Here is a 20708-nt window from a genome sequence, read left to right as displayed (position 1 = left end):
TGAGGTGAAGTATGTGAGGTGCAGTATGTGAGGTGCAGTATGTGAGGTGCAGTATGTGAAGTGCAGTATGTGAGGTGAAGTATGTGAGGTGCAGTATGTGAGGTGAAGTATGTGAGGTGAAGTATGTGAGGTGAATTATGTGAGGTGAAGTATGTGAGGTGAAGTATGTGAGGTGAAGTATGTGAGGTGCAGTATGTGAGGTGGAGTATGTGAGGTGAAGTATGTGAGGTGAATTATGTGAGGTGAAGTATGTGAGGTGCAGTATGTGAGGTGAAGTTTGTGAGGTGAAGTATGTGAGGTGAAGTGTGTGAGGTGAAGTGTGTGAGGGGCAGTGTGTGAGGTGAAGTATGTGAGGTGAAGTATGTGAGGTGAAGTATGTGAGGTGAAGTATGTGAGGTGAAGTATGTGAGGTGAAGTATGTGAGGTGCAGTATGTGAGGTGCAGTATGTGAGGTGCAGTATGTGAGGTGCAGTATGTGAGGTGCAGTATGTGAGGTGCAGTATGTGAGGTGCAGTATGTGAGGTGAAGTATGTGAGGTGAAGTATGTTTGGTGAAGTATGTGAGGTGCAGTATGTGAGGTGCAGTATGTGAGGTGCAGTATGTGAGGTGCAGTATGTGAGGTGCAGTATGTGAGGTGCAGTATGTGAGGTGCAGTATGTGAGGTGAAGTATGTGAGGTGAAGTATGTGAGGTGAAGTGAGGTGCAGTATGTGAGGTGCAGTGAGGTGCAGTATGTGAGGTGCAGTATGTGAGGTGAAGTATGTGAGGTGCAGTATGTGAGGTGAAGTATGTGAGGTGAAGTATGTGAGGTGAAGTATGTGAGGTGAAGTATGTAAGGTGAAGTATGTAAGGTGAAGTATGTAAGGTGAAGTATGTGAGGTGAAGTATGTGAGGTGAAGTATGTGAGGTGAAGTATGTGAGGTGAAGTATGTGAGGTGAAGTATGCAAGGTGAAGTATGCAAGGTGCAGTATGTGAGGTGCAGTATGTGAGGTGCAGTATGTGAGATGAAGTATGAGGTGAAGTATGTGAGGTGCAGTATGTGAGGTGCAGTATGTGAGGTGCAGTATGTGAGATGAAGTATGTGAGGTGAAGTATGTGGGGTGAAGTATGTGAGGTGCAGTATGTGAGGTGCAGTATGTGAGGTGCAGTATGTGAGATGAAGTATGTGAGGTGAAGTATGTTTGGTTAAGTATGTGAGGTGCAGTATGTGAGGTGCAGTATGTGAGATGAAGTATGTGAGGTGCAGTATGTGAGGTACAGTATGTGAGGTGCAGTATGTGAGGTGCAGTATGTGAGGTGAAGTATGCGAGGTGAAGTATGTGAGGTGAAGTGAGGTGCAGTGAGGTGCAGTGAGGTGCAGTATGTGAGGTGCAGTATGTGAGGTGCAGTATGTGAGGTGCAGTATGTGAGGTGCAGTATGTGAGGTGCAGTATGTGAGGTGAAGTATGTGAGGTGAAGTATGTGAGGTGCAGTATGTGAGGTGAAGTATGTGAGGTGAAGTATGCAAGGTGAAGTATGTGAGGTGCAGTATGCGAGGTGAAATATGTCAGGTGCAGTATGTAAGGTGCAGTGTGCGAGGTGCAGTATGTGAGGTGCAGTATGCGAGGTGAAGTATGCAAGGTGAAGTATGCAAGGTGAAGTATGCGAGGTGAAGTATGTGAGGTGAAGTATGCGAGGTGAAGCATGCGAGGAAGTATGTGAGGTGCAGTATGCGAGGTGAAGTATGCAAGGTGAAGTATGTGAGGTGAAGTATGTGAGGTGAAGTATGCGAGGTGCAGAATGTGAGGTGCAGCATTTGAGGTGCAAAATGTCAGGCACAGAATGTCAGGTACAGAATGTCAGGTACAGAATGTCAGGTACAGAATGTCAGGTACAGTATGTCAGGTACAGAATGTCAGGTACAGTATGTCAGGTACAGAATGTCAGGTACAGAATGTCAGGTACAGAATGCCAGGCACAGAATGTCAGGTACGGTATGTCAGGTACAGAATGTCAGGTACAAAATGTAAGGCACAGAATGTCGGGCGCGGAATGTCGGGCGCGGAATGTCGGGCGCGGAATGTCGGGCGCGGAATGTCGGGCGCGGAATGTCGGGAGCGGAATGTCGGGAGCGGAATGTCGGGTACAGAATGTCGGGTACAGAATGTCGGGCGCGGAATGTCGGGCGCGGAATGTCGGGCGCGGAATGTCGGGCGCGGAATGTCGGGCGCGGAATGTCGGGCGCGGAATGTCGGGCGCGGAATGTCGGGCGCGGAATGTCGGGCGCGGAATGTCGGGAGCGGAATGTCGGGCGCGGAATGTCGGGAGCGGAATGTCGGGAGCGGAATGTCGGGTACAGAATGTCGGGTACAGAATGTCGGGTACAGAATGTCGGGTACAGAATGTCGGGTACAGAATGTCGGGTACAGAATGTCAGGTAGCTACAATAAGCTTTTTTTCAACACTGACCATCTTCCACTGTGGTAAGGTAACCTGGAAAAGAAGAAACATTTTCCCATCACTCTCCTGCCAGAGGGGCTCCAATACTACAATTCTAAACTGCAAATATCCCTATACCTCCTTCAGAGTGTAGTCACTGCACTTTCCACCTCCAGGACTCAAGTTTGACTAGCCAGCTTCCCTAATCCCTTCATAAGTGTTGCCTTGCTAACTCTCCAACAGCATTTCAAGCCACAAATACCACTTGCCTCCACTCACTCCTATCTAAGAAGCTCAAACGCGCTTGCTGGATGTCTAAGTTCCTCGCACACAAAACCTCTAACAGGGGTGCCCCCTCCCTCCAACCTTTCCTAGGATGACCCCTACCCTCCCTTCCCTCCACTACAGATTTATATTTATAAGCACTCCAAATCACCCTATTGTGTTCCATCCTATCTAAGTATCTGAACTGCCTCAACAACCCCTCTTCAGCCCTCTGGACAATACTTTTAGTAGCTCTGCATCTCCTTCTAATTTCCACACTATAAATTCTCTGCATAATGTTCACACCACACACTGTCTTCAGACACGACGTCAACACTGCCTCCAGCCGCCTCCTTGCTGCAATATTCACAAGTCATGTTTCACACCAGAAACCGGTTAGCCAGACTTAAATTTTGGAGGTGGGAAGTACAATGCCTGCACTTTAAAGGAGGGGTTTGTGATATTTGCTGTTTCGAGTGACATCTGAACTGTTGTATCTAAATGCCTTTGCAAAGATGGTGATTATGTGTGATTGATGGTGAAAGTATTTCTTTTCTAGGTCCCCCTTCCTCGATGGTAGACTGCAGGCATTAAAATAAAAGAAAAAGGTGTTGGTATCACTATACTCTCATACATTCCCCCTTTTTGCCTCTATGGATAACATTCTATGTTTCTATAGATGCCTCAATGCACCCCTCACCTTTTTCCCTTTGTCAGTTCTATGATTTTCCAGGTCTTTCACAGACTCACCTGCTGACAAGTCCACTCCCAAATATCTGAACACATTCACTTCCTAAATACTCCTTCCCTTCAATCATATATCTAATCTTTCATTACCAAAAGTTTTTGTTAACCTCATCACCTTGCTCTTCCTTATGGTCACTTTCAATTTCCTTCTTTTACACACCCTCTCAAATTTATCCACCAACATTTTCAACTTTTCTTCAAAATCTCCCAAAAGCGCCGTGTCATCGGCGAAAAGCAAGTGTGAGAGCTCCCACTTTGAATTCGATTCTTCATCTTTTAATCCCACATGGTACAATATGTGAAGTACAGTATGCAAGTGTACAACTCTGCATTCATGGAAATACCTAATCAGCCAATCATGTGGAAGCACATCAATGAATAAAAGCATGCAGACATGGTCAAGAGGTTCAGTTATTGTTCAGACCAAGTGTCAGAATGGGGAAGAAATGACCATGGAATGATTGTTGGTTTAAGTATCTCAGAAACTACTGATCTGAGATTTTAATGCACAACAGTCTCTAGAGTTTACAGAGAATGATGTGAAAAACACAAAACATCCAATGAGTGGCAGTTCTGTGGGCAAAAAATGCCTTGTTAATGAGAGTGGTCAAATAAGAATGACCAGACTGATTCAAGGTGACAGTAATTTGAATAATTATGCATTACAACAGTGGTATGGAGAAGAGCAATCTGAATGCACAAAACATAGAACATTGAGGTGGACTTGATACAGCAGTAAAAGACCACACCGGGTTCCACTCCTGTCAGCTAAGAACAGAATACTGAAGTTACAGTGGACACAAGGTTCACCAAAACTGGACAGTTGAAGATTAAAAAAATGTTGAGTGGCCTGATGAATTGTGATTTCTGTTGCAACATGTAGATGTTATGAATCCATGGATCCATCCCGCTTTGTGTCAACAATGCTGGCATGGGGATGGTTTTCCTAGCACACCTAAGGCCCCATTATACCAAATGAAAATCATTTAAATGCCACAGCCTACCTGAGTACTGATGCTGACCATGTGCATCCCTTTATGGCCAGTCTACCCATCTTCCAATGGATACTTCCAGCACAATGCACCATATCACAAAACACATGTCATCCCAAGCTGGTTCCACAAACATGACAATGAGTTCAGTATATTCCAACAGTCACCAAATCTCAATCCTATAGAACACCTATAGGATGTGGTGGAATGGGAGATTCACAGAATGGATATGCAGCTGACAAATCTACAGTAACTGTGTGATGCTACCATGTCAACATGGAACAGAACCTTTTAATAAAAGTTACCAGCACCTTGAAGAATTCAGGCTTTTCTGAGAGCAAAGAGGGGCCCTACCCAGTACTAGAAGGGTGTACTTAATAAAGTGGTCACCGAGAGTACATAACATTGCTGATTACGACCAATTGTTTTATTTGAGAAATTCATCATTGAATTCAAATTCTTAACTGGAAATGTGTTTAAAAGCTGAGTAAAAAGCTTACCACATTAGTGCCATTAGTGAGAGGTTGTGTGACAGGAGCTGCCACTGTCGGAGCGACACTCCCCACTGTACCGTTAGTCAACCCCTGCACAGGTACACTATCAGACTGAAATTACATACATAACAGTCAAAAAGTTTTATAAAAGTCAAACAAAACTGTCAAAATTATAGATATCGGTCAAACAATTATACACAGTACAAGTCAAACAAAATTTGAAGGAAACCTTCACAAGGAAAAAGCTGCTGACTATTACAAAACTTCTGGATGTTTTCAATCAACAATAATTAAATCAGCGGATACATTTTGAAGACAATAATGTGGCAAAAAAAAAAAAAAAAAGCACCAGAGGAAAAAAAACTGCCAAGGACAAGTGAAAATTTTGCACATTTTAAAATAAATTTGAATATAAATATACAGCCCTTTTGAAGAAAGAGTAAAATGTCACAATACTATGGTTGGAACAATATACAAATAACTCGCACTTGCCGTCCTCACCATGAACTCTCCTTGCTAGATTCACTATTTACTTAACCTGACTTTGTTCACGGGAAAACCTGCAAAATTCTATATTACACTAGGCCATAATTTTCCCCACCCTGCATTTATTATTGATTGGGAAACTGTATCCCATTGCTTGCTGACATAAATTATTGCATGTGCATCTTTCAATTGACACCATAACTCTGGCATACCAGTGTCTGAGCTGTCATCCATTGCTGCCATGAGTTCCTGCATGACCTTGCATGTATAGTGGCACTTAAATGTTTTAAACACTTCTCACTCCAGTAGTTGTATCAAAGATGTCATATTTGGTGGTTTAAAGACACACATGAGCACACACTAGGACATATTTATTAGAAAACATTTTGGTCCTGGAACTGTGCTCACTTCTAAAGCTGATCAAAATCCTGGGACCAAAACACTTTCTAACAAACATGTCCTAGTGTTTGCTTATGTTTTAAACCAATCTGTGAGTATCTATTACCAAGGTTTATAACATATTTAGTGGTAAAAACACATGCGACATATTTGGGTAGAGACAACGTGATTTGATACTGGCTACAGGAAATATCAAGAGGAGAATGAAGAGTTCTTCTGGAATGAAATGAATGAAAGGTTCTTCTAGAAGAAGTAGATCTTGACTGAAGAAAAGTCATGAACCACTCAACAAACAAGCCTTCAGTCATCCATGCTGCTGTTTTTCTTTGGACAACAAAATAAGAGGCAAAGTGATTCTGTCTTTATGCATGCTTACTTTCCCTAACTTTACAGCAAGATCAGCCAGACACTTTTCCCAAGCACAGTAGACTTTAGTACAAAATCTCAATCATGATTTATTGAAAATATGAACCCTCAGTTTGAGATACGAGATTCTACTGTATATATAAAGACAGGTACAAACAACGGTGAGGTGCATGGGAGCATTTCAGGACAAGATAGATATGTAGTTCAATCACAACTACAGGAAAAGAGCACTTAAAATTAAGAATACACCCAAAATAGAGAAACAAACTGACAGGTACATTATTTTTCCCACCTGAAGTGTTCCCACCAACCAAGTCAACACACTACCTAGAAGCAACAACACTCAAGTCATCACTTCCACTACCATCACAGACCTTACTAGGGCCAAACACACACACCACAATGCAAAAAAAGTATGAGTTTAAATCATTCCTAGCAATGAATGTGACAAATTTTATGAAAGAAAAATTTCACAGGAAACTGTCAGATGGGTTAAAGAACACCAATATACATTCAGAATGTACTATACAATGTACATGTTATACAACAAGAAACTGACAATCACCTCAAGAACTGGACAGATGCTAAACTAGTTATTAAAAATAAGACAGAGATAGATATTTAGAATCTGCCTTAACCAATACTTCTAACACAATTACACATAATCAGTAGATTTATACTACAAGAGGTTACACTATATGGCAAGATATCCAGTCATCCAAGAAAAATCATAACTGGTCTAGTGTATACCTCACTTGACCTCACCTTTGTCTCTACCCATATATACAGAATATTTCTTTTTCTCATATATTCCCTAGTGATTTTATCAATCTCACTGTGTGGGGGAAATATTGTCACTAATGAAGGTATTAACCTGTAAACGGTCCAAACTTATATACACATTCACTACCCCAGTGCCCCGAATATTTTGAAAAATAAAAAATCGTTTTTTTTTTTATTGAAAAAAAAGAGCACATTTTTCTAAGTGTTATAGGATAAAAAAAAAAATTTAGAGTCAGTACTTACCAAGATATGAGGCTGCAAAGTTGGCACTTGGGGATCACCTGATGGCAACATGGAGTGATGCCGCTAGCAAAAGTGTTGCCGACATACCTTTTTTTTCTATTTCTCATATTATTTTATATAATTTTCATGTTCTGATAATTACAATTTATAGTAGGGGTGGGAGGGAGGGGTGGGGAGGGGAGGGAGGGGTGGGGTGGGGTGGGGAGGGGTGGGGAAGGGTGGGGAGGGAAGGGGAGGGAAGGGGAGGGAAGGGGAGGGGAGGGAAGGGGAGGGGAGGGAAGGGGAGGGAAGGGGAGGGAAGGGGAGGGAAGGGGAGGGGAGGGAAGGGGAGGGGAGGGAAGGGGAGGGAAGGGAAGGGGAGGGAAGGGGAGGGAAGGGGAGGGGAGGGAGGGAGGAGAAAAATACATAATAATAAAATAATAAGTAGCCTTGAAGCATGAAAAACCAAGTCCACTCCTGACAGTGACATGATGAGATGAGATAACATCTGATAAGAGCTGATGTTTGATGAACATACATGAGGCTGGGGAAGGGTGCAGCAGATAAGAAAAGATTAGAGGTGACTTTTGATGAGCATCGCCCTGCTTTGTTTTTGCTGGTACACAAACATGTCTGTCTATTTGTCTGACTGTCAAGCTCCCTGTCTATCCGTCTAGCTCTCTGTCTCAGAGAGCCACAAGACTGCGTCATTACCTTTACTCACATCTTCAAGCAGAGTACAGCACTTTGTCTGGATTTTTTGGGTTATCCTAGGTAATTTACACTATGTATACGTGTATTTATGTGTACCTGTGAGACAGGGATAGAGACAGAAACAGATAGACACAAAGATAGACAAAGACAGTGATAGAGACAGAGACAGAGACAGACATAAATACAGACAGACAAACGGAGATAGAGCCAGGCCGCCAGCAGCCGGCCAGCCACACAGCTGGCCACCATGCAGCTAGCCAGCCAGCTAGCCAGCTAATCAGTCAGCCAGTCATCCAGCCAAGCAGCCAGCCAGCCTGCCAACCAGCCAGCCTGCCAGCCAGCCAGAATTGTTTCTCTTGACTTAGGACATAGATTATAAAACATTCTGATAGGGTGTTGCACAAATATTGCACATGGGTTATTATCGAGGTTTTCTGATACTTCCTTGACCACTTGTGGCCACATCCACCTCAAAGCCACTAAACTCAGGGTCAAAATCACTTTCCTCTTAAAATGGGAGTGTTAATACTACATGACATCAGTGAATCCCAGGTGTTTGCTGCGCTGTTTGCTCTAATACCGCGCACACTGAGTGTTAGGACCCATTCTATGCTGACAAGGCATCTCAGGCCAATTGTTTTGAAGGCAGGTATATATACTCAATAATTCTAGCAGCTTCAAATCAAGTGGGAGAAAGCTGGTAGGCCCACATGTGAGAGAATGGGTCTGTGTGGTCAGTGTGCACCACATAAAAAAAATCCTGCAGCACACATTGCGTAATGAGAAAAAAAAACTCTGATCGTTTTTTTGGAATAAAACGCCGACTTTGAGGTGTATTTTCGTATAGTATTTATCGTTGTATTCGCGTTTTCATGGTCTTAGGTGATAAAATGGAAAACATATTACAGAAATAGAGATGATTTTCCTTACTTTTATGATGAAAACGACCTTGAAACTGAGCTCAAAGTAGCGGAAATGTTCGATTTTTACCAATGTTCAAGAGTAAATAAATCACACCACACGTCCAATACACGTCAACTGGGGAGTCTAATATTCTTCCACTAGTGCACTGATATTATTTATACCATTTTTACAATAATGCAGTCGTCTGCATAACAGTAAATTTTGTATTTTTTTGTATGAATAAAAAATCAAAATAGAAAGCAATAATAATATAAGAGGGGCCTAGAGATGTGACTAATGAACAGAGCATATGTTATTTTAGTGCCACGAATGTCTAACTTGTTTATTCTGGACCCTATTTTGAAATTGGCATCTTTTTTATTTTTCGTGAAATTGGCCAAATTGCCAATTTCTGACCACCATATTGGGTAGTCCAAATTAGTAAATGGGAGGTTTCTTGTACTCAGCTGATAGATAAAATGGAGTTCTAAAGAAATAGCTATGAGTTTGGTCAACTGGAACAATGGAATTGGCTGAAAATTGGGCTCAAAGTCGGCGAAATCGCCGATACGCATATGTCGCCGAGACCGCTAACTTTGCGGGAGCATAATTCCACGAGTTTTCGACCAAATTTCGAACTTTTGGTGTCATTACCATCGGGAAAAGATTCTCTATCATTTCATAAGAAAAAATAATTATTTTTTTTTTCAAAAATTGAGCGACATAGAATGACAGTTTCAGAGAGGGGCCTGAAACAGTCAAAGGGTTAAAATGGGAGTGTTAATACTACATGACATCAGTGAATCCCAGGTGTTTGCTGCGCTGTTTGCTCTAATACCGCGCACACTGAGTGTTAGGACCCATTCTATGCTGACAAGGCATCTCAGGCCAATTGTGCCAAATTTGAAGGCAGGAAAAATAAAACGTATATATACATTTGGGGCATTAGCGGTAAAAACGTATATATACATTTGGACCGTTTACGGGTTAACTGAATCAGAGTGTTATTTATTCCACCAGCCACAATAATGTTTTGCTATGAATTGTGTTTGTAAATGATACAAAATCCTAAACTAAATAATAAATCAAAATAACTATAAATCCCTACAAGACTACTGTTAATTTGGGCAAACAGTAACAGAAATGTTTAATGAAATTTACTGTTGACAAGTGTCAACTATTGGAAGTGAGAGAAAGCAAAATAGAACACATGAGCACCGATTCATACAATATTGATAACATTAGAAAAATAGCACTGGAATCAATTATTAATAACATATTATCAACATTTCATATAAATGTAAAAGGCTCGAGCTATACTAACGTCAAAATAGCCTTTGGATATATGGATAGCAACAAGTTAAAAATTATATTCACGTAATATATTAAACCTAACTTGGAATATAATTTAGTTACAGTATGATCTCCAACCCCTAAAAAAAAGGGTACATAAAATAAAGTTGAGAGGTGTTACAAAATGGATCCCACAAAAAATTATGAAATACAAAATTACAGTGGTCCCTCCCATTTCATCGATCTCCGTTATCGCTGATTTTCGTTTTCGCCAAGTTTTCCTGTCAAAATATTGGTTCCATTTTCATCGATGGTACGGAACCTGTCCAGTGCCCAGCGCGTACACAAAGCTGCCTCCCAAACGCATTCTCAGGTAGTGTCGCGTTGTTTCTCGGTGAGTGAATGTATCCTGCGAGGTCATACGAAACCTTTTGCAATAATCCATTGTTTTTGGCACTTGTTTATTGTGTGTGACTGCTAAATAAGCCACCATGGCCCCAAAGAAAGCTCCAAGTGCCAGTCCTTTGGTAAAGAAACTGAGAAACACCATAGAAATGAAAACAGAAATCGCTCAAAAATATGACAGTGGCATACGCATTGCCGAACTCGGCAGGATGTACAGGTAGGTGCCATTAACCATCAGCTCCACTGTGGAGAAGAGAAATGAAATCATGGAAGCTGATGTTGCGAAAGGGGTGAATGCGATAACGAAACAGAGATCCCAAACAACTAATGATGTGGAGAAACTGTTGCTGGTGTGGATCAAAGTTAGCGGGAGATAGTGTTGTGCAGTCAATTATTTCTGAAAAGGTAAGGCAGTTGCATGACAATCTCATAAAGAAACTGCCTGGAACGAGTGCTGATGTTGGTGAATTTAAGGCCAGCAAAGGCTGGTTCTAAAAATTCAAGAAGCAAGGTGGCATACACAGTGTTGTAAGGCATGGTGAGGCTGCAAGTTCAGACAAACTTGCGGCTGAAAAATTCGTACGCGAATTCAAAGACTGTGTAGAGGCTGAAAATTTCAAACCCCCACAAGTGTTCAATTGTGATGAAACAGGCCTGTTTTGGAAGAAAATGCCAAAGAGGACCTACATCACGCAGGAGGAAACAGCACTGCCAGGACACAAGCCTATGAAAGACAGGCTAACTCTCTCGTTGTGTGGTAATGCTCGTGGGGATTTCAAAGTGAAGCATTTACTGGTGTATCACTCTGAAAATCCAAGAAAGTTCAAGAAAAACAGTGTCATCAAGAGTAATTTGTGTGTGATGTGTAAGGCTAATAGTAGGGCATGGGTCACAAGGAAAATTTTCCTGGAATGGTTCAATGAAGTGTTTGGCCCGAGTGAGAAGAAATACCTACTGGATAATAAATTGCCACTCCAGTGCCTCCTGTTAATGGGCAATGCTCCTGCTCATCCTCCAGACTTGGAAGACCAACTGTCTAAGTTTTGTAACAGTGAAGTTCTTGCCTCCTAACACCACCTTATTGAGGAATGATGGTTCTACAAACACCCAGGAGGGATTTGCGATATTGTTTACATCTTTGTTTTTAATGATTTTTTCCACATCTACTGACATTATCATTGAAATGGCTTGGTTTAACAATAATCTAGCCTTTATCTTTCATCTGATGTTAACTAGAGCATTGTACATCTTCCCAATTTAGTAGAAAAAGGAAAGTTTTATGATTCATAGAACTGTGCATAATTTTTTTTTCTATCTAACCTGAAGGCTAACAGTCAAAACAAACAGTCTATATGATTGTAGATGAATGGTTCACAGAACCGACATGTTGATAAATTAGACACATGTGCAACTCTTGGGTATCTTTATTAAGGAAACGTTTCGCCACACAGTGGCTTCATCAGTCCATACACAGGAGAAACTTGAAGAACAGGAGGAGAATGAGGTAATCAGTCCCTCAACCTTGAGTCTATGTGGTCAGTCCATCAATCTTGAATAGGATGCGGCATATGAGCGGAGAAGCAGCTTATAAACCGTAGGCAGGAGAGGTGCAGCAGTCGGTGTCACATTTGCCCAATAATGTGCAACTCGTGTCCAAACATATATATACCAAGGGTTACACAAGCGAAGAATTCCCAAGTATTAAGATCCCAAGAAGTTGCAGTGTCTGACAGGATTGTAGATGAATGGTTCACAGAACCGACATGTTGATAAATTAGACACATGTGCAACTCTTGGGTATTTTTATTAACCCTTAAATGGTCCAAACATATATATACGTTCACGCGTAGCGCCCCAAACGTATATATACGTTTTATTTTTCATTCGTTCAAAATTAGCGCGATAGGCCTGAGTCGCCTAGACATGAGAGAATGGGTGTGCGCACTCAGTGTGCGCAGTAAACAAAAAATCTGGGACACCTGGGTACCACATGGTAGGACCAGTTACATTCAGCTCCATCCTGGGTCAACATCATGGCATATCCTCGTGATTCACTCACGCCTCGTCGTATTAACACTCTACTATTCGAGGAAAGTGATAGAGATCGTGAGTTTAGTGGATTTGACACCAATGGGGCCAGTAATATTCAAGGAATTAGTGAAAATATCGACGATTACCCAGATGACCCCCAGCCCATCACCTCTGGGGTAGCGACACCTGTCCTAGGGCCAAGCACCTCTGGGGTAGCCAGTGTGGCCACATCAGACCCTAGGCCAAGCACTTCTGGGGTGGCCAGTGTGGCCACAGAAGACCCTGGGCCAAGCACCTCTAGAGTGGCAAGTGTTACCCATGGGCAACTTCGCAAAAGGAAACTATCATTTTCCCGGTTTTAGTAGTGATAGTGAAAGTGATGTAAGTGATGATGAGATTGATTTTATGCCAATTGAGGATTCGTCTAGTGATAGTGACGTTCATTATTCACCAGTGAAACGTACTTTTAGGCGTCGTTATCTATGTTCAGGCAGTGTGCCATATGCAATCCCCAAGGGTCGTGGCAGGTCACGGTCCAAAACCCCGGCCACTGATAGTGAAAGTGATCACGAAGGGGAGTATGTGGGGATAGAGGAAGTAGTGGTGGGTGGCATGGTGCCTGGACCACATGGCGCAGTGGGTGGACAGACAAAGGACCGCCTGGCACCCCCTCAACCATGTGCTGCCTCCACTCCTCTCCCTCCTCCTCCTGCCCCCCCTCGCCCCATGCCACAGGTCCACCCTGCACCATGTGATCATGAGTGGAACTGGACACAAAGTATATTCGTGCCACAGCCTTGTGATTTTGATGCTAGTGGAAGTGGTATCCAGCCAGAATGTCCCATAACGAATGAGTCTACAGAGTTAGACTATTTCCAGTTGTACTTTGACGAGCCTATAATGAACTTGATAGTGACTCAGACAAACATTTATTACCAATATGTCATGAACAACACAACAGAGGTTGGAGAATCATCACGGCTGCACAGGTGGAAAGACACAACAGTGGCTGAAATGTATTTATTCCTTGCCACTGTCATGCTTATGCCACATATCTATAAGAACAATATACGTAATTACTGGTCTACAGACCACTTCATCAGTACTCCAGTTTTCCGTGACCTTCTTCCCTGCAACAGATTTACTCTGTTGCTACGAATGTTGCACCTCGCAGACAGAAATACGCCAGACAGAAATGACCTTCTATACAAAATCCGGAAAGTGTTAATGTATTTGAAGCAGAAATTCAGTGCATACTTTTATCCCTTCAAGAACATTGTTGTTGATGAGTCCTTGATTCTGTTCAAGGGAAGCCTGTCATTCAAGCAATATATACCAAGCAAACGCAATCGCTTTGGTATAAAACTTTTTGTTATGTGTAACTGTGAGAGTGGTCTTGTGTTGGATGTAATTGTATACACAGGGAAAAACACACTCAATGATGACAGAAGGATGTTGGGCATTTCCGGTGATGTTGTTCACAGGATGATGGAACCATACCTTGGCAAGGGCCATACATTGTACACAGACAACTGGTATACAAGCCCTATGCTTGCTGATTTCCTACGTGTGAACAATACTGATATATGTGGAACAGTGAGAAGGAATAGGAAACATATGCCAAGGTTCACTGGAGGCAGTGTTGAAGGTGAAGTGCAAGCGTTTCATGCTAATGACATCATGGCACTGACGTGGCATGACAAACGAGACATGACACTGCTATCAACCATCCACAGAAATGAGATGGTACAAACAGACAGACTGAGCAAGTTCAACAACGAACCTATTGTGAAGCCACTTGCTGTCGTGGACTATACAAACAACATGCGACTAGTTGACAAGTGTGACATGATGATAGGGTTTGTTGACTGTGTGCGTAGGAGTCGCAAGTGGTATATAAAACTGTTTTTTCACCTTGTAGACATTGCAGTGCTCAATGCATTCAATATGTACGAAGTAAAGACTGGAAAACGACAACGTTTTGCAGACTTCTCTCTGAATCTCGTCAAACAGATAGCAAGAAAGTATGGTACCACACCTGTACCTTCCCCTCAACAGTGACCTGTCACACCACAATCTGTCCCCAACCACAGCCAGTGGGGGAAGTGCCAGACCGAATCACTCCTAAATGTCACTATCTGGTACCAATACCACCTACCCAAAAGAAGAAGAATGCCCAGAAAAAGTGTATTGTGTGTGCTACCACCAAAAAACGACCCCAACAGCAGAAGGACACGATTCATGTGTCACCAGTGTGGGGTGGCACTCTGTATGAATCCATGCTTCATGAAGTATCATACAATTGTGGAGTTCTAGAAACATAAGTGGGGCATGTAAATACTTGTATATAGTTGTAGATAATAATGTGTGATTCAGCCAGGTGTGCAAAATCACCTGTCAGTGTGTACATGTGTGTTTATGACAATATGATAAAAATTTTGTATGTAATATTGGTGTATAAACAAAAATTGGCATTGATATCAAATGACTTACTATGAAACATAATTATCATATCATGAAAACCAAGAAAATGAAAAAAAAAAAATGGAAGAAAACGGTAAATATGTTGAATTTCTGCAAGCAGCAGTGCTCCATGTTGCCGTCAGGTGATCGCCAAGTGCCAACTTCGCGGCCTCATACCTCGGTAAGTACTGACCCTAAATTTTTTTTTATGCTAAAACACTTAAAAAATGTGCTCTTTTTTCTATAAAAAAAAAATTCAAAATATTCGGGGTGCTGCGCGAGTGAACGTATATATACGTTTGGACCATTTAAGGGTTAAGGAAACATTTCACCACACAGTGGCTTCATCAGTCCATACACAGGAGAAACTTGAAGAACAGGAGGAGAATGAGGTAATCAGTCCCTCAACCTTGAGTCGATGAAGCCACTGTGTGGTGAAACGTTTCCTTAATAAAGATACCCAAGAGTTGCACATGTGTCTAATTTATCAACATGTCGGTTCTGTGAACCATTTATCTACAATCCTGTCAGACACTGCAACTTCTTGGGATCTTAATACTTGGGAATTCTTCGCTTGCCTAACCCTTGGGCACGACCTACTTCCACATTGGGCAAATGTGACACCGACTGCTGCACCTCTCCTGCCTACGGTTTATAAGCTGCTTCTCTGCTCATATGCCGCATCCTATTCAAGATTGATGGACTGACCACATCGACTCAAGGTTGAGGGACTGATTACCTCATTCTTCTCCTGTTCTTCAAGTTTCTCCTGTGTATGGACTGATGAAGCCACTGTGTGGCAAAACGCTTCCTTAATAAAGATATACAAGAGTTGCACATGTGTCTAATTTATCAACAGTCTATATGATTTTTTATGCTGCATAATCCACTGTCAAAATCTCATTGAAATCTGACAAAAAAAAAAGTGGTGATTTTGCTCGCCCCCTCCTTAAAATTGCATTTAAGTACTCTCATAAGAGGGAGAACAAGAGGCCACAATTACACTTTAAGAAAACCAGGCTTCAAGGATGTTAAGAGTTCAGTATTTCTTCATAAGTTGAATGTTAGATGACTACAATGGAATCCAAGAGAATGTATTATAATCACTGGAACATTAAAACACTAAATTAACTAAAAATAGAAGATGGAACACTACAAACAGTTCAGATAATAGAACAAAAATATAATAAAAAAGATCACATAATCAACTAAGCTATAATACCTGCACGGTTCCATTCCTAAGCATGAGCTGAAGCTTCAGTATGTCATCTTGGAGTTTCTGGATCTTGCAAACCTGTGCATCAGATAGTCCCTCGCTGTCACACTCCAACACCAGCCCAGGACCATTCTGCGATGCTGAGGGGTTTCCTGATAAAGGTAACTCACATGTTAAACACTGAATGTCCCAATGTATGTAAATGAGATACATACATACTGCTGAAACCCAGTAAGCACTATCTGTTAAAAGCTGAGAAAAAATGGCTCAAAGCTTAAAACCCATAAATTTGTGAACTAATAAACATACAGTATTGTAATTATTCAATAATTTTTGTTGGAAATTTCCTTAGCCACTTTGTCCAAATTTCATGAGTGTATGCTTAAATAGGTGTGCATACACTTAAGTGGTAAAGAGATGTACTTTGTATGAGTATTATGAAAATTTTAAATATCTTTCAGTATTAAAATGGGCAAAAAACAATTATTAATAATGTTTTTCTTGAGTCTCAACATTAACCCTCTCAAGGTCCAGAGGCCAAATTTCAAAGTACGCACCAGGGTCCAAAAATTTTTGTTATTTTTTCTTATGAAATGGTAGAGAATCTTTTTCTGAAGGCAATAAAACAAAAAGTACGAAATTTGATGGAAAACTGACGAAATCATGCTCTCGCGAATTTTGATGTGTCAGCAATACAGTGGAACCCCGGCTAACGATATTTTTTCATTCCAGAAGTATGTTCAGATGCCAGTACTGACTGAATTTGTTCCCATAAGGAATATTGTGAAGTAGATTAGTCCATTTCAGACCCCCAAACATACACGTACAAACGCACTTACATAAATACACTCACATAATTGGTCGCATTGGGAGGTGATCGTTAAGCGGGGGTCCACTGTATTTATGAATCAGCGATTTTGCCGACTTTGACACCCATTTTAGGCCAATTACATTATTCCAGTCGACCACATTCTTTGCTATTTCACTAGTATTACTTCTATTCTATTGATTGAGCAAAAGAAATCGCCAAGTTATCCGTTTCAACTACAAAATAAAGTGATCGGAAATTGGTAATTTGGCCTATTTTACACAAAGTTCAAAATATTCCAATTTCAATATAGGGTCCAGAATAAACAATGCAGGTATTCCTGACACTAAACTAACATTTCCTCTGTTCATTAGTTACGTTTTGAGGCATTACAAATGAATTCCATTTTGATTTTTTATTCACAATGAATTTTTATTCAAACCAAAAAATAGATTATTTACTATTAAGCAATAGTGTAATAATTGTATAAATATCATCACCACATTTGTGAATGTATATTAGACCCACCAGCTGGCGTGTACTAGATGTGTGAGGTCGTTTGTTTACTCTTGAACATCAAAAAAATTTAACATTTACCCTACTTTGAGCTCAGTTTCAAGCCATTTCCAGTGCTAAAACCAATCAAAATCATCTCTATTTCTGTAATATATCTTCCATTCTATCAAATGAGACCAAGAAATCGCAAATGCAACTATAAAAAACACACGAAAAAACACTGCAAAATCGCTGTTTTAATCGAAAATCACGGTCTCAGTTTTTTTCTCCTTATACACTGTGTGCTGCAGGATTTGTTTTATGTGGTGCACACATACCACATAGATATATTTTCTCATATCTAGGCCCAAATTTACCACTCACAGCTTATCAGAGTGAGCTGAGCTCATGGCGTAGATCTACGGTTTGGACCCTGAACGTAAAGTCATAGATCTACGGCATGGACCCTGAAAGGGTTAAATAATGACTAAAACACTTGTAGCAAACTTACATATGCATGCCAAAATGTACACGTTATCTTTTTAACCCTTAAACTGTCCAAACAGATCTACGTTCACATGCGTACTGCTCCAAAAGTAGATCTACGTTTTTTTACATACACCTACCATCCGACTTACGACCTGCTCGACTTACGACCACTCAACTTACGACCATGTTTTTATGCTAAATTTCTGGGAAATAAACAACTATTTGTGTTGTACACAGTGTTTATCCTAAACCTTACAGTATAAAATACAGTACTAACAGCATAAAAAGTAAAGTAAAACATGAAATACCAAAACAAAACAATAAAATAAAGTCATTACAAAAATGTTTTGTTGATATTCAGTAGTAAAGTTCGACTTACGACCATTTTGACTTACGACCGGTTTCTCGGAACCGAACTCGGTCGTAAGTCGGATGGTAGGTGTATTTTCAAATACTGTATAACAAAAAAAATGTAGATCAAAGCTTTTTTTAAACACTTTCAAATGTAAAAAAAAGAAAAAGAAGCTCTACATTTTTTTACATACTTTCAAATGTTGAAAAATCATAGATCTACGTTTGGACAGTTTAAGGGTTAACTAAAACTATAATGAACAGTACTAATAATTATAATGGCAGTTTTAACACTCACTATATCATATTCTATTAACATCTCTTCCTGCAACTGTGCCACATCTTTAGCTTTGCTTGCCTCCTCACCATATGTGCTCATTTGAGCCTTTGGATGAATCACATGTACTACATAGAGTAAAACCAGTATTAAATTCTGAAGAAACTTTATTTCTCACAACTAAGCTCACAGAATTTATTACTGATAACCAGTGCAATATTATATTGTCAAACTTGTGCCATAATAAGAGTTAGCATAATCCCTGCATTTTATAATTACTGTACTTATTTTAATCTACTATTATAAACTACGTATTAGTTTTGTTTCTTATTTTTCTTTTATAACTACCATTACCTGCAGACTTTTAACTTAACTCTTTCAGGGTCGAGAGGTCCTCTCCTAAACTTGTTCTCAGGGTCGAAAATTTTTCGGAAAAAAAAAAAATTTCTGATGAAATGATAATCTTTTCCTGATCATAACGACACCAAAGGTATGAAACTTGATGGAAAACTTACGGAATTATGCCCTTACAAAGTTAGCGGTCTCGATGATGTTTACGCATCGGCGATTTCGCCCACCTTGAGCTCTATTTTCGGCCAATTCCAGTGTACCAGTCGACAAAAATCATAACTATTTTGCTAGAACTCCATTTTTTCTATCGAGTGAGTACAAGCAACCATCCATTTACCTATTTCAACTATCCAATAAAGTGGTCAGAAATTGGCAATTTTGCCAATTCCACACAAATTTCAAAAGATGCCAATTTCCAAATAGGGTCCAGAATAAACAAGACAGACATTCCTGGCACTAAAATAACATTTCCTCTGTTCATCAGTCACGTCCCCAGGCCCCTCTTACATTTCTTTTGCTTTCCACTTCAAATTTTTATTCTCACAATAGATTTACTGTTATGCAGACTACTGCATTACTGTAGAAATGGTATAAATAATATCGGCGCACTTGTGAAAGAATATTAGACTCACCAGTTGACATGTATTGGACGCGTGGCATTTGTTTACTTTTGAGCTTTGGCAAAAATCAAACATTTCTGCTACTTTGAGCTCAATTTCTAGGTACTTTTCATTGTCAAACCAATCAAAATAATTTCAATTTCTGTAGTATGTCTTCCATTCTATAAAATGAGACCAGAAAAACTAGAATACAGCCATAAATACCATACGAAAATACAGAGCAAATTCGCTGTTTTAACCCTTTCAGGGTCCGTCCCGTAGATCTACGGCTTTACGTTCAGGGTCCAAACCGTAGATCTACGCCATGAGCTCAGCTCACTCTGATAAACTGTGAGTGGTACATTTGGGCCTAGATATGAGAGAATACATCTATGTGGTATGTGTGCACCACATAAAACAGATCCTGCAGCACAGTGTGTATAATGAGAGAAAAAAAATGAAATCATGATTTTTCGATTAAAACAGCAACTTTGCAGTGTTTTTTCGTATGTTTTTTATGGTTGTATTTGCGATTTCTTGGTCTCATTTGATAGAATGGAAGACATATTACAGAAATAGAGATGATTTTGATTGGTTTTAGCATTGGAAATGGCTTGAAACTGAGCTCAAAGTAGCGGAAATGTTAAATTTTTGCCGATATTCAAGAGTAAACAAACGACCTCACACGTCTAAGTGCCAGGAATGCCTACATTGTTCATTCTGGACCCAATTTTGAAATTGGAATATTTTGACCTTTGTGTTAAATTGGCCAAATTAACAATTTCCGATCACTTTATTTTGTAGTTGAAACAGTTGACTTGGCGATTTCTTGTGCTCAATCGATAGAATAGAAGTAATACTAGTGAAATAGCTAAGAATTTGGTTGATTGGAATAATGTAATTGGCCTAAAATGGGAGTCAAAGTCGGCAAAATCGCCGATTCGTAAATATCGCTGACACATCAAAATTTGCGAGAGCATAATTTCGTCAATTTTCCACCAAATTTCGTACTTTTTGTTTTATTACCTTCACAAAAAGATTCTCTACGATTTCATAAGAAAAAATAACAAATTTTTTTTTGAAAATTCTTGGACACTGGTGCGTGACTCCAGATTTGGGCCTTGGACCCTGAAAGGGTTAAG

General features: G+C 40.4%; 1 protein-coding gene across 5 annotated transcripts in view; it reads right to left on the bottom strand.

The window, feature by feature from the left end:
- Positions 1-20708, bottom strand: part of row (relative of woc) — a gene marked incomplete at its 3' end in the record, with an annotated part of 245209 nt that overhangs the window by 177981 nt on the left and 46520 nt on the right. For 3 of the 5 annotated variants that reach the window (XM_070083773.1, XM_070083774.1, XM_070083777.1), the window contains 2 exon segments: positions 4922-5026; positions 16203-16348. In XM_070083773.1, the coding sequence (XP_069939874.1) occupies positions 4922-5026; positions 16203-16348 (251 nt within the window). 5 annotated transcript variants of the gene reach the window in all.

Source organism: Cherax quadricarinatus, chromosome 10 (genome assembly GCF_038502225.1).
Source record: "Cherax quadricarinatus isolate ZL_2023a chromosome 10, ASM3850222v1, whole genome shotgun sequence".
In the NCBI taxonomy this organism is placed as follows: Eukaryota; Metazoa; Arthropoda; class Malacostraca; order Decapoda; family Parastacidae; genus Cherax; species Cherax quadricarinatus.
This window is presented reverse-complemented; position numbering and strand designations above follow the sequence as displayed.